The following is a 14,893-nucleotide window of genomic DNA, read 5'->3' as shown; positions in this document are numbered from 1 at the left end:
ATGATTAATTCAATTTTAGTTGAAAATGAAATACTAAAATTTTAAATTCTGTAAAAATCTTGTCCGGACAAACCGGGACCGTAAAAATCTAACCTAACCTAATTCAGACAGTGATAAACTCACATTCACGGTCTTGGAAGACCGGCGTGCAGCGTGCTCACTTTTCACAATCAACACAATCTTACATCCAAGATCTGATATTTTATAGTTATTGACTTGGTAATTTTCCTCTATATTGTTTTTCAAGAATTTGGTATTATTTAAAATCTTACATATCTATATTTTCCGTTCACAGTTGTCTACTCAGCGTTCAGTATAATATGTTTAATTGTAATTTGAGTATATTTTTTATACAGATGGCGTTGTAAATGGTACTCTCAAAGTCTCGTGCTCAACAACCAATGTGACCTCCCGAACTTGCCTATCGCACTAGCCACTTGTCTTAGCCATTCAGAGTCTTAGGTCTTAATGTCTTATATAAGCTGGTTTTAACATGCTTTAGAGTTTTACCATCCGTTGGTATTATCCTTAATCCTTATCAGTTATTACAATACCACTAATTTTTAACAGTGAATAATTTTACCTCCATAGCTGATCGATACCACCTGGCACACATTCCGGTATGCAGTTACACCGGCTATAACACCAAATTATTCAACTCGCAAGATTACGTGGTAGTCGTTACACACCGTACGTCGATATTTAGGCTTATTGGACTGGTCACGGACAAATAACAAAGCGAGAAATTTAATTCTACCATTCTTTACAAGCTGGACGAAGTAATGGAAGATTGTATACTATGAACTGAAATCTGTTCCATCAATTTTTGATTTTCATTTGTTTTGATGTTCACTTTAAGAGTAAAAACTGAACTGTTACATATTGGATTGTTTAAATGATCTGTAAGTTTAAAAATATATCTTTTAATTAATGTTATTTATTTGTAGGTATTTTAACTGTGAATTTTAATATATATTTTTTAAATTATCAATCATGTATAGCATCAAATTAACTTTACAATAGGCCTTACAAGTACTGAAACGTTGCTTCATCACTTTGCACTGATAACCTTTGCCTTAAAAAAAAAAAAAAATGGCACCTACATATCAGTTATTCTGGTTACCCGAACGATTTTTTGATCAACTCAATTATTTTATTACTACCACTAGATAACATTAACTATGTTTATAAGATGGCGTTAAAATAGTTTTAAATTCTTAAATTAAATAGTGAGTGTTTTAACGCTATCATATTAACGTAGTAAGTTGCAAAAATGGTTTATAAAATGTAAACTGTTTTAAAAGTAAAATGTAGTTTAAAAATTTAAAACCAATTTAATTTCAAACCGTTTTAACGCCATCACATAAATGTAGTAACTGTGTTATGTTATTTTAGCTTATTATTTAATTATTTGTAAACACTGAGTTTCGTGTTGAACATACTTATTTATATTGTTTTGCTTTTTAGATTACAGAATTGTTTTGAATTGTCAGTGTTAACCTGTGTTTAGTTCCAATAATAATTTTAGGTTACTGTAAATTGTTAAGGTATATAGTTGGGTTAAATCATAAAATATTTTAATTAAATACTTTAACACTGGATGTAGGTCAGTTGATTCGCAGTATTTTATTTTTTTGCCCATTTTTGTTTTAAAGAATTAGAACTTTGTTTTATTTGTGTTATGTTATCACCATTAGATTTCTAGTATGTTAGTACATAATAAAGCTCATAAAATTTTTGTCAAATTTCATTTTAAACTCATATGGGTTATAAAAAGAAATCTGGGACGTTAGACACATTCAATTTTTATTTATTATGAAATAATGCAGTAAATAAAATAATGTAATGCAATATTTCAGAATTTGTATTTTAATTGTGAATTTTTACATATATTTTTTATTCTTCGTTGATTTTAAATTTATTACTAAACCTGTTATTAACTAAAAATTCCATTTAGGCAAATGAGTTCATCATTTGCTAAGTTTCAATGAAAGTATTGAAGTGAGGATGTATAAATTTAATTGCATTTTGAAAATTGTTTTATTAAACCTATTATTGGTCCTACTGAGTTCCTAATTTATGACATCTATGTTCTGCATATACAAAGCAAATATAGATGGACTCATTTTGATGCACATAACATGCGTATTATTGACTAACTTGTACCCATTGACATAATATGTTACATAAAAATAAGTTATATTATTCACATCATTGTTATGTGGAAATATACAAATTACATAATAAGCTTGTTTCTATAAAAACAATTATTTAAATTTTAGTTTATTTAAATACAATACAAATCTATAATATGTACCATTTTTAATGATTTTTAGTTGTAAAAATCCCAACCTAATTATCATTCATTCTAAAGTTCAAAATTCATTATTTTCTTTGTAGGTAATTCGTTACTAAGCCAAGGTTTTGGACTTACCAATTTTCACTTTGGCTAAGATGGCAATAGGTAGCACAAATTTATAAAAACACTGTCTTCAAAACCTTTTTTGATTGCATTATCATAATAAATTCATAATCAGTGTAACATAAGTTTACCGATGAACATATCTTTGAGTACCAGTAAAAGTTCTACTTAAATTGATAGTGTTTTTTCAGATATTAACTCATAAACAACAGGTTTCTAACAGTTAAATTAAATTAATTATTTGTAGTGCATATATATTTTCATTAAATCCTTTGAACCAAAAATAACAACTGTAAATTGATTGATATTCTAATATAAAAAGTTGTTCTGTATCATCCACTTGACCACTTCCCCTCATACACATATTCTTTTGAGGAAATTGTTGATATGTATTATTATAAATTCTCCTTAAATTTATTTTAACATTATTTTTATTTGGCATCAAACAACCAATATCGTCAGTTAGTTTAATCACTACTTGCATAAACTTTAAAAGGAATATAAAAATTGTTTGTTGTATTTTCTTTCAATGTATGAAAGCATATTCAAGATTATGAGAATGTTGTTGATATAATGATATTTTATAATTTTTGTTTTGGATTTATCTGTTGTTACACTTTACACAATTGTATTATTTTTTTTGTTTCACGGTAATATATATTGAATTATTCTAAAATTTTTTTTGAAAAACAAATATGATAATCAACTTTGATTTTTAATTGAATTATTTTGATTAAACTCATATTTTATATTTTTTTTAACTATTAAATTAATGATAACTAACTTGTGATGGCCATATTACTAAACTATATTTGTCACTCATGCTCAATGTCAATTGTCCGTGTATTAAAAATATTAGGTGTAGAATTTCCAAAATTAATAAAACAATTGTTGTGTGTCAAATGTACAACTATCATAAAATTGCCAATGAACCTGTTTAGTGAAGCTTTATCTTTAGACTAAATTTTAAACTAAGGTTTGACCTATACTTTGGTTATATTTTTTATTCTTAAAAAATTATGTGTTATTATGATACTCTTTTATCTTGTTTTAATATTTGATTGGCAATAAAAATGTTTTATGAATAGATAAACCTCAAATAATCATGGAAGAGGATTTAAATGAAGTCAAAATCAATGTAAGGAGTCTGTTAACCAGTTCGCAAAAACCACTAAGTATTTCACAGCTTCAAAGAGATTACTGTGAACAAGAAGGATGCAACTTACCTTATAGAAGTTTGGGTTTTAGTTCAGTAATCGAACTGCTTCAAAATATGAATGATGTTGTTACTGTAAGAAGAAAATTATTTTTTTTACTCACTGTGAAATCTCTAAATATTAACTAATGAATACCTTTTTCTATATGTTAGGTCCCTACAAATCCAAATGAATCATCAACCTTATCTCTTGTGGTTGGCGATAAAACCAACCATTTAAGAATGCTTGTTGTTAAGCAAAAAACGTGTACTAAAAAAAAGAAGCCCAAATCAAACAAGAACAGTCAAATGATGCATAAAAGTTATAATAGAAACAACAGTTTTGCTGGATGTAATTCTTACAATAATACAATGTCATCTAAAACCAACAATTATTCAAACAGCAAATCTCAAAATACTAGACTTGGCTATTATAGATCCAATAATTCATCTACAAGTTCTAATCAATTCAGACAGTCATGTTCATCATTTAGTAAAAGTTATTCTGATTTGAAAAATGTTATCAACCAAAATGCAATTTCCAGTACTGGTTATGTGACAGATAAATTGCGTTCTGATATACAAAAATACATACTTGAAAATCAAATGGTAACTTTTTGTGTTATAGACGATAGTAATAATTTGTGTCAACTATCTCATGATAAAGAAATAGTCATATATTACCAATTACTATTAGGTGCTTCTTACTAAACATGTCTACTAAAAGTTTATTTTTCATTTTCTACTTAGGTATACACCATACTACATTAAATAAATAAAAATATAATATGTTGGTGCTTTACTAATTAAATAAAACAGATAATTGCAAGATATCATATTATACTATAAATCAAATCAATTTATACATTATTCAAGCTAAGAATCTAAATTACTGTGTCAAACTTTGTATGTTCGCTTATTCATTTCAGATGGTAGTTTTTATGGTGATTTACCTGATCTCATCTTGGGAAATACATGTTAATTGACTGGAATATGGAGTATATTATTATTATTATGAAACATTATGATTTATGACTTGAAAATTATTGTAGATATTTTTTTTGTTAATTTTGTTCTAATATAAAACTAAAAACTAGTATTTTTTTTAGTATTTGTAGAAATTTCTTATTTAAATACAGATATAACTAATAAAGTATGCTTATCTTGCTTACTATTAAGTTTGACAATTTAAATTTATAATTATAAAATTTAATATATACCCATATGTGTTGTCTCCGTCTTACAAGTGCGTAGCATTGTAAACACTGCTTAGCGGAAGAACCACTTGGCCTGTACTCTTAGTAGAAACACAAAAAGTTAACACAATTTCTGTGTCTTAGCATTTTGATTTGTTTGATATCTCCAATAAAAAATAAAAAATAAGTTATAAAACTTTTAAAAATCTGATATTTGTAAGTTTTTGAAACTTCAATAACTTTTGATATATTGATCTTATCAAAAAAATAAAAACACAGTGCCACAGTTAAAATTCTCCTTTTTTATGGTGAAAATTTGATTTCTTAGTTATAACTAGTTTGTAGACTTCTCAGTTCTTTCCCGCGCGAAACAGTTTTTGGTATGCTACACACTTGTAAGATGGAGACAACATGTAGATATCACATCCTCTTAAGAAAATTATCTAATGCATCATTATTATAATTAGTAATTACCTATAAATTATTTATAGGTGGTAGTATTTAAAGCACTTCATTTTGTAGACTATTAAATAGTCATTTTAATATTTAAAGTTGATAGGAATTGTTTTTAGTTCTGTTCTTCAGGGTTTATATTTACATTTAACTTGCATCTTTTTTTCAGCCAATAACTGTAGATAAATTTAAGGAAATTGTAAAACACCATCCTGATTATTCGGTTATGAATGTAAAGAGTATGCAAGAATTAAAAAATCTAGTAAAAGGTTTTTTAAATATAAATGATACCAGCGTTTCTTTGAAAAACACACATCACTTTGAAACTAATGTTCCCGTTCAAGACACAGGTACTTAATAAACATCAATTTTGAATAGTAATATTTAGTTTTATTTAATAATTCTTAATGTACATAATACATTTTGTGCTTGAAAAGCAACATCTAAGATCATTCTGAAAAAAAAATGCATTTTGTGATATTGTTATTACCTCAAATTTATTTTTTAATGTTTTAGAAATGTTATGAATTAAATGCCTATTATTTAATATTTTTTTTATATCCATAAAACATCATCTCTTAATTGTAACTTGTAATGAAATTACAAATAATATAGAAATGTGAAATGGAGGATGTCCCGTGAGGATTTACCCATTGCTATATCTCCCGAATAATGGTGATATCGACATTCTAGTTTTGTAATAACTAATAAGATACACAGGGATAAGAATTACATTTATTTCATATTTTAATTAATTTTAATGTTTTGGTAAAAGAGTTTAAAAAAATAAATTTTTTATTTAATTATTTCCAAAAAAATTAAAGATAGCCATTTTGTAGAGTTTATTTTTCTGAAAATATTGACGTTTCAACATTTTATTTTCATTAATTCCCTGATTTTTAATATTTTTTTTAGTTTTGAGAAAAAATGCAAATTATTTAACACTAATGTTATCATTTTATTAAACATGTGACCCGCCGTGCGCATTCCTATACGGCCAGCCGAATACCTTCTGTGTTCCTAATAGTTATAACTTATAAATTATAATCATATTTTAATTCTTAAAAACTAGAAAAAATATTAAAAATCAAGAAATTAATGAAAATAAAATTTTGAAATGTCAATATTTTCAGAAAAATAAACTCTACAAAATGGCTCTCTTTAATATTTTTGGAAATGATTTTTTAAATTTTTTACAAAACCATTAAAATAAATTAAAAAATAAAATAATTGTAGTTCTTTTCCCTGTGAATATTATTATAAAACCAGAATTTTGATATCTCCATTATAATCGTGAGATATCGCAATGGGTAAATCCTCGCGGGACACTGTAAATTAATATTTTTGAAGGATTTGGTCATGACTCATCAAAATTAGTTGTTGTGTTTAGTTTGAAATAGATTTAACTATAAGGCAGAATTATTATTATTATTTCTTTATTAAGAATAATGACTTCAAAATCAGTGGTCATCAGCCTGTTAGAATTATTATGAATATTTCTTGTCTTAAAACTTATATTTAATTTTTATTTTTTATTTCATCAATTAAATTACAAATTTCAGTATTTTGAATTATTAACCTCTATAAGCAATACTTATTGTGAGGTAAAATGTTTATTATATTAATAATATTTGTTAAGTCACATCATTAATTATTATTTATAATTATTTTAATGTTAAAATTCATACAATGTACTATTATATAATATATTGTGAAGTTTATTAATTAATTTTAATTTACAGACGCACAAACTAAGCCTTTAAAATCATCTGATAACTATAAGCAATCTTATAAAAATTCACAACCGAGTCTATTAGCTATAAATCAAATTAACGGTGATATTAAAAATGTGATTAATTCAAGACCATATGAATGGAATGATCAAAATACAATATCTGAATTGTATACACGGTTAACAACTAATGAATTTAAAGAAGATACATCTCACACTAAATACCAAAACGATAGTAATTATGGAATAAATAGTAAGATAAATAGATCAATTGAAAGTTCGACTGAGTACATAAAAATGTGTAAAAATCAAAATATGATGAGAACATTTCAAACCGGTCATATTAATACAGAAAATAACTCTGATGATGATCTAATTAATTTTAAAAAAAATATTGAATTTGTAAAAAAACAACCAGAAAATATAAAAGATAAAATGTTTGATATAGGACATTTAAATGGAAATAAATCTCAGTCATGTTCTGTTACTGTAAGTATGAAATATAAAACATATCATCAATTAATTCCCAAATAAAATACAGATAAAATATTTATTTTTTTAAATGTTAATATCAATTACAAAGTTATGGCTTAGTTCTTTATATTAAAAGTTTTTAACAATTATTGATTCAAATAAAAATAATAAGAAAATCCAACATAGGTTTTTGCTTCAAATTTTTATCTTAACTTTTGATTTTTTTTTTTAGTTATATCAAATTAAAATGTAATCATTTTTTTAAAATAATATTAAATTAAGATATAAAATAATTTTGTTTCTTAGTGAACAATTTTTAATTTGAATTCAGAATTAATTTTATGGTTAGAGACATTTAATGGGACATTAGTTAATTTTTTTTGTGTATTATTTTTCAAAGCTTTAGTTTAATGCTGGGTTGTTTTTTATTTTCCTGTAATTGAATACTATAAATTTTGTTAAGATCAATTAAGATTTTGTAATTAAAAATATTGTTGTATTAGGTATTAATAATTTCTTACTATCCTGTATTTGCTGTAATTTTCAACATTTTTTTGTCAATGGCACAATTATAGGGGGGTTTAGACTTCTCTGTCTAAGACTCAGCCCACTCCCTTAAAATCCTTAATTGATTTAAATATAAGCCTCTATGGTAGGTTGTAGCCTTCCAGATTTTAAACCCTAGTAATAGTTGCGCCTATATTTAAACTTTCAAGTAACCATTTTTATCAGTAATTCTGCTTAAATAAAAAATTTTAATATTTCAGACTAATGGTGATTCAAACTCATTTTTTCATTCTACTCCAAAGAAAAATAATAATGGTAAGTATAGTTATTTTATTAATTTATGTAAATTCTTAAGTATGAAGTTATATATTTTTATATTTTTTGACTTGAGTATCAGCTTGGCATATCAAAAATGTATAGGCAGTGCATCAGTTTTTAAGCATACCCATAATTAATGGCTTTTCACTCTATAAAGAAAAATTTTGCCTAAGGCTAGTCGCTGACTAGCAATTTTCAGTTGCGCGATAGTAATCACGCAATCGAACGATTTGTGGCAAAACACAAACTAATTAGTTGGTCAAACTGATTAGTTGCATGTGAGCTGATTGTCACATATCACTGTGGAAGTCACCCATGCAATTAAACTATTGCGCAATTGAAAATTGCTAGTCAGCGATTAGCCTTAAAGTTACGTACCATTAAATTAAATATTTCGATATACACTTTGCGGAGCCCCTATTTCCTATATAAACTAGGAACATGCCAAGCAAATAATAAAAATTGCAAAAGTAAAAAAAAAAAGATAAAGGGTTCACTTTTGAGGTCCAGCGGCCATGGGCATCGCAACACTATTTGCTATATATAATACTGCATTAATATAAGAATAAAAACTAGTAAATAATCCATTGGTGCTAATGTTAATTCTTATTTATTTGATGTATATTATTATTTTATATTTTAATTCAATTTATTTTCAAATGTAGATAAAATAAAGTTGAATAGAAACCAGTGTATTCCTGAATTATTGAGGTTACAAATTGCAAAAATATTCAATGTGTACTGTAATGGTATGAATATTGAGAACTTTAAGTTAATTTATACTGTAAGTCAATACTATATCGATTTGTAACTTTTAATATTTATATTTATTTTTGGTTTGATTTTTAGGAATTATACCATACTATTTTTAATCCAACTGATTTTGGTTTTATATCAATTCTACAAATGTTAAAGGCATTAGATCAAATTATTGAAATAAGAAATAATGTACTATACACAAAAAATGAGTTTAAATTGTATGAAAATGTGGATTTAAACAATGAAAATGTAAATACACAAGTTTTGTTGAATATTCAATCATTAAAACTTATGATATATAATATTAAGTGGACACAATAACCACATATTTTGTTATCTTCATCTTACACGCATAAAACAGCAATGGTACTTTCCTCATAAGGCTAACTTTGTTATAATAAAAAGTAAATGTAACTTTTAATGTAATATGACTTTTATGACTTATACTAGAACTAATGTACTCCATTTATAAATATACCTGAATCTACTACCACAGTAAAATAAGAATTAACTTTTTTGATAGTATAGTTTTACCGGTACATGTAGTGTTATGTTTGTGTAAGACTGAAGAAAAATTGTGGGTGTTCTGAATAAATTTACCTTCAATTAAAAGAATCAATATTTTCAGAAAGGGTTGTTAAATAGTATTTATTTAAATACTAAAAAAATCTCTACAAGCATAGAACAACCAATATTGTCTTTTAATCAAGACAAAAAAAAAATGTTATTGGTTGAAGTGTATAATCCAAGTTTATTTTATCTACAATTGCAGTATAAAAAAGTGGAACTTGATCGTTTAATGACTCAAATGCAGTAAATATTTAAAAATAAAATAAATTAAAACAACAGTAACCATTTAATGTTTTATTTATCTTTTTTTTTTCCAGATATTTTTATAAAACTAAAAATAATGATTATTTAGTTAAACTAGAACAAATTTTACCAGGTTTATTCTATGTAACATCCTATACCTCATTTTCAAATTTAAAACAGTGGTATAGAGTTAGAGTTTTAAAGGAAGTCAATTCAACTAATGTTGAAGTAAATGTTTTATTTAAAAAAATTAATTAGATGATTACAATACATATTTTATAAATTATTTTTATTAGGTAATTCATTCAGACTTTGGAACTATTGATATTATACCCAAAACTGAATTAAGATTTTTGGATTATAAATTTTGTAGCTTACCATGTCAAGCAATCCATTGTTGTTTGTCTGGTTATAATGAACTTGATTCAATTTCACTGGATGTTACAAAAGCATTTTTAAAAATCATTAACATTAATAAGCCGGTTTTGGTTATGGTTGATGATCATTTTATATTGGTAAGTTTTATAATTACAGTAATAAGACTGGCATAACTAGGGGGTTTCTGCAAAGTATTATTTAAAAAATATTTTGTAAATGGTGCCCTTAAATCTATTGTTAATCAGTTAATTGTGGTTTTTTACACTGCTTATGCTTTAATCCAGACCAGAGTATATCATACAGATATAGTATTCAGTGCCGGCAGTAGAGTCATTGGCGCCCTGGGCGAGTATAAACAAATATGCGCCACTCCCCATATAAATAGTAGTAGTTTTATTTTAAATAAAATATTTAAGTGCCATGTTTTTATGGTTTATTTACATACGTCAACAAATCATATTTAAAAAATATCACTTATGCTTATTGTACTACTTATAAATAAACATACGTTGTATTATTTCATAAAAAAAAAACAATCAAAAAATTCTTAACATTTAGTTATTTATTTATATTAATTTTAATTTTAAAAAAAAGATTCTAAACCTTGATTGTTTTAAGTTTTAGCATTGTATCATTGAGGCGCCCCCCCAAGCGCCTTTTTTTTTTCTATTCAAAAACTTTAACAATCGCCCTGGGCCTATCCCCAGGTCGCCCACTCCTAACACCAGCCCTGATAGTATTAAAACAGTAAAATATACATAAGCTTAATATTATATCATATCCTAAAATGTATACATTTATACATAAAGATCATAAATTAAAAGTTAAAAATAAATTGTTTTGTATGCTGTTTGGATAAAATGTTTGCTCTCAAGTCTTGATTTGAAACTAAATACACATTTAAAATCAATCTTTAGTTGCCAAATATATACAATAAATAATTTAGTTATTAATTTATGTTAACAGAGTAATCAGTGCCAAATTTTACATGTCACTTTGTTCCAACATAAATCTAATGATTCAATAAAATTAGAAAATATCAACAACGAGTTGTAAGTACCTATTTAAATTTATTACATAACTGTAATTATAATAGAATAGGAATAAATCAAAGGGTTTTTACTTTTTATTTATAGTTAGTTTGTATTATACTATTATGTAATTAATGTCGTTTTCATAAGAATATATCAGTTAGTCTAAATGAGCCTTTATTCAACTCTGAGTTAACGGAGGTAGCGTGGCCGAGCGGTCTAAGGCGCTGGTTTAAGGCACCAGTCTCTTCGGAGGCGTGGGTTCGAATCCCACCGCTGCCACAGGAATTTTTATAATTTTTTTACATTTCATTTTATGTTATTTTTGTATTTATATAATTTCAAATGATAATACATTTTATTTTATTTTTTTGATATCATAATGAAACCCACCTCGTTATACTTACATTTATCAAATAATGTTTGTCCTAACCTAAAAATAATCATAAGTAATAAAAACCAACATAGGCGTGCGCGCAGGATATGCCGCTGTATAATTTGCGGCTTCATTTGAGAGGTCCATGTTTATCATACCAAAGCATTTTTGATAATATACCTTATATAGTGTTTAAAAAAATGTTTTTAGTTTTAAATTTTCTCGCGACCAGCAAGATAATCCAAACTATAGATGTAACAGCTTTATAAATATGTTAAAATTATTTAAAGACATCAGTACAATATACATATACTTAATCTTTAAGAAATAATACATTTTGTTTTAATAAATATAAATCAAATTTCAAATTACTTATTTCTACAGTGTATCGTTTAATATTCTACTATATAAAACTATGTGTGGTTTTACTGGTTTTAGATTCTAAGGGAGCAAAGAAGCTGAGTAGCATATATTTTAAAAACTTAGATTGTAGATTGACTATTGTCTATACGTGGTAAAAGAAAATGTTTAACGGCTCAGAATCGTTTTTTAAAGTAAATTATTTTACGTGCGTGATTTTTATATATTTATTATTGAGGGTCTCTATTTTTCTTATTGCATAACCTGCGAATAAAGTTTGCGTACGCTCATGAAACCCAATAAAAATGTACTTTATAATCCATTGTAAATTGTAATTCCTTCTAATTATATAAAATAATTATTAACACTTCCACTATTATAATTACTAATTATACATTTTTTTCGGAAATAATCGATTAGATATTTTTTTAAAGTTTAGTTATCAATAACTAAACTAGTTTTTTACTTTAATATATTTTATAGCATATTAAGTTATTCATAATTTTTTTCAAAGGGTGTTGGATGTTAACAATATTTTCGACGTTTATATTATATACATATAAAAAACGATAATCAAATCGGGATTCACAATCGAGCGGCTTCTTGATATTATTTCTTGTTGGTAGGTAGCGATCGTTTAAAAAAATATAATCCATTACGATCATAAATCACATATCAATCTAAAGCGTTCAATAAACCATTAAAAAAAAAAAAGAAAGACGATGGTCGGTATAAAAATCATTAAATATTAATCATTGGTATTAGAGACGTGTCTTGGTGGTAATTATAATGACGTGTGTAACATAATTAGTTATAATCGGTCTTTGTAACTAGGTATTTATGTGTTTTTGAAAAATAATAATATTTTTGTATAATGTTAAGCTTAAAATATTTAAACCATTACATTTTTACAAAAAACCTTATTTTTACTATTTATATTGTAGCAATTTTTATAATATTTTAATCAAAACCTATATTAACGCATTTGACTTTTTTACAGAACTATTTGGCACTTGAATCGTTGAGAAATAGACTATATAATCACTTTTATCAAACAAGACTTAACGGTGCTGCTGCGAGTTTTTCAATTTCGTCTATAGATGATTTTATTATTCAACTTATAATTATATAAGTTATAAATATTCAATTTTTTTTTAGTTTAAGTTTTTTTAACTCTTGTACTAGTATTATTATTTTTTTTTTAATTGAAGTAACGGGTGGCCTTTCAGTTGACCAATATTTGTTGCAGTCACTTTTTAAATGCAAACCATTACCACTCGTACACAGTACATATTGAAAATAATGTACAACTAATATGGAACTCATTTTGTACTAGTTAATAACATGAAAACAATTTGTAGTGGGTATCGCCCCAACCATGTATACTCGATAATGTACGCGTGTTTATAATATTGCACTGCTCCCCTACCCTAAAAAACGAGCCATTTTTTTATAAAATTGTTACTATTATTATTTCGTCGTCGATGCTGTATGACATATATTTTAAGTGTGTGTACAATTTACCCGTGACGTTTCTACGTCTATTGTTCGAGATTTATGTGATTTATGTATTTATTGTATCCATGTTTTCTTTGGCAAGTATACCTACTTATTGTGTATTCCTACCATGTAACTATTTCATACGTCACATCAGTTAATTATTCGCACTTGTCGTAGAACCATATTAATATGTACCTGCTATTATACGTGCGATATTATAAATTATCGTATTTATAATTGTTTGATTTGCAATTGGAATAAATCGTACGCTCCTCATTTAATAATACATAATATCTATGTTTTTCGTGTACCGCAACGACGTCATAATATTAATAACATTATTATTATAATTTTATAGTATCGTGGCGGTATTGATATTGTTTCCATAATAAATAGACTCTATATTAACCTTATTATTATATTATTAATTGTTTACTTAATTTGACATTGTACTATGACGTTATATTAACTTATATTTTAAAATCGCGTATATTTCTAAAGATATAATTATGTATTTTTTTTTCTCAAATAAAACTGTTTTCAATCATTGTAAAGTACAAAAATGTTTATTGTATTTTTTTTCTCATCGTATATCAGTTATGCAGTTATAACTCATGGAAATGGAACTCCAATAACAAAGAAACTAAAACAATATTTTCGAGGGCCATTCTAGTTAAAATAGGTGCGTGTGTTGAGAACGAGAAAATTCATAATGTAGGAGCAAGTTAATTATATGTACTAAAATAATTAAGCGCGTTAGGTCAGTGGCGGTTTTGAGGGGAGGGGGTGACGTGGCGATTACCCTTCCCTAGGGAATTTTTTTACTTAAATTATAGCGCCGTATGATAGAATGAACATGAAATTCATGTCGTAGCTATAACATTAAACTTATAAATAAATGATACAAAAAAAAGGTATTTTTTTAATATGATAATGGGAAATATATATTTAGTTACGTCTTTGTTATTACCTATCAATCTATGATACCAATTCACGTATCTGGTCGGAATTTTTTTAGTTTTCGACCACATATACTATATAGGTACGTTTGTTGGTATTCACTGTTTATTATTATCATTGTGGTCGTTTTCTAGCCGTGCCGTACCCATCTTTTGCGTACCACACGGTCCACGCGGAACTTAAACATGATAATAATATTGTTATAATTACGGCCGCACGATGTGAACATATTATAATATTATGCGATGCCGGTACCTATACTTAAACAATAAAATTATGACTAACTCGCCCGGGACGGTTTATTATACGTAACATTAGTACACGCACAAAATAGTATAATATATTATTATGCATTCGCGTATATTATACCGATGTATAGTTGTGCTTATAGTGCTTAATATACACAATAGTAATAATAA

At 26.0% G+C, this 14,893-nt stretch overlaps 1 protein-coding gene and 1 non-coding gene across 5 annotated transcripts; both read left to right on the top strand.

Moving 5' to 3' along the window:
* The first annotated feature begins 67 nt into the window (after positions 1-67).
* Positions 68-14,297, top strand: LOC107167621 (uncharacterized). Of its 4 annotated transcripts, none has more exons than XM_015516762.2 (15): positions 68-219; positions 357-515; positions 592-902; positions 3,511-3,713; positions 3,792-4,226; positions 5,436-5,616; positions 7,009-7,487; positions 8,240-8,294; positions 8,963-9,081; positions 9,147-9,305; positions 9,685-9,869; positions 9,944-10,097; positions 10,166-10,384; positions 11,214-11,299; positions 13,015-14,295. In XM_015516762.2, exons 3-15 carry the CDS (start codon positions 896-898, stop codon positions 13,037-13,039), a joined length of 2,307 nt encoding a protein of 768 aa, XP_015372248.2. In that variant the 5' UTR covers positions 68-219; positions 357-515; positions 592-895; the 3' UTR covers positions 13,040-14,295. The 4 variants fall into 4 exon arrangements, with proteins under 4 accessions (XP_015372248.2, XP_015372249.2, XP_089084858.1 ...); XM_015516763.2 differs by having other exon boundaries at positions 357-519; XM_089228732.1 differs by having other exon boundaries at positions 357-519; positions 571-902.
* On the top strand, positions 11,479-11,560 carry TRNAL-AAG (transfer RNA leucine (anticodon AAG)). The gene has a single exon. It is a non-coding gene; the product is annotated as a tRNA-Leu (tRNA).
* Positions 14,298-14,893: the final 596 nt, after the last annotated feature.

Source organism: Diuraphis noxia, unplaced genomic scaffold, assembly GCF_037042655.1.
Source record: "Diuraphis noxia isolate RWA-SAM2 unplaced genomic scaffold, SU_Dnox_SAM2 contig0005, whole genome shotgun sequence".
Taxonomy (NCBI): Eukaryota; Metazoa; Arthropoda; class Insecta; order Hemiptera; family Aphididae; genus Diuraphis; species Diuraphis noxia.
Note: the sequence above shows the minus strand (reverse complement) of the source record. Positions and strands in the feature narration are given on the sequence as shown.

Coding starts and splice junctions, on each gene's coding strand:
- LOC107167621 (XM_015516762.2), top strand. Junction 10,098..10,165: donor TCAATTCAACTAATGTTGAA/GTAAATGTTTTA, acceptor TATTTTTATTAG/GTAATTCATTCAGACTTTGG. Junction 10,385..11,213: donor TTGATGATCATTTTATATTG/GTAAGTTTTATA, acceptor TTATGTTAACAG/AGTAATCAGTGCCAAATTTT.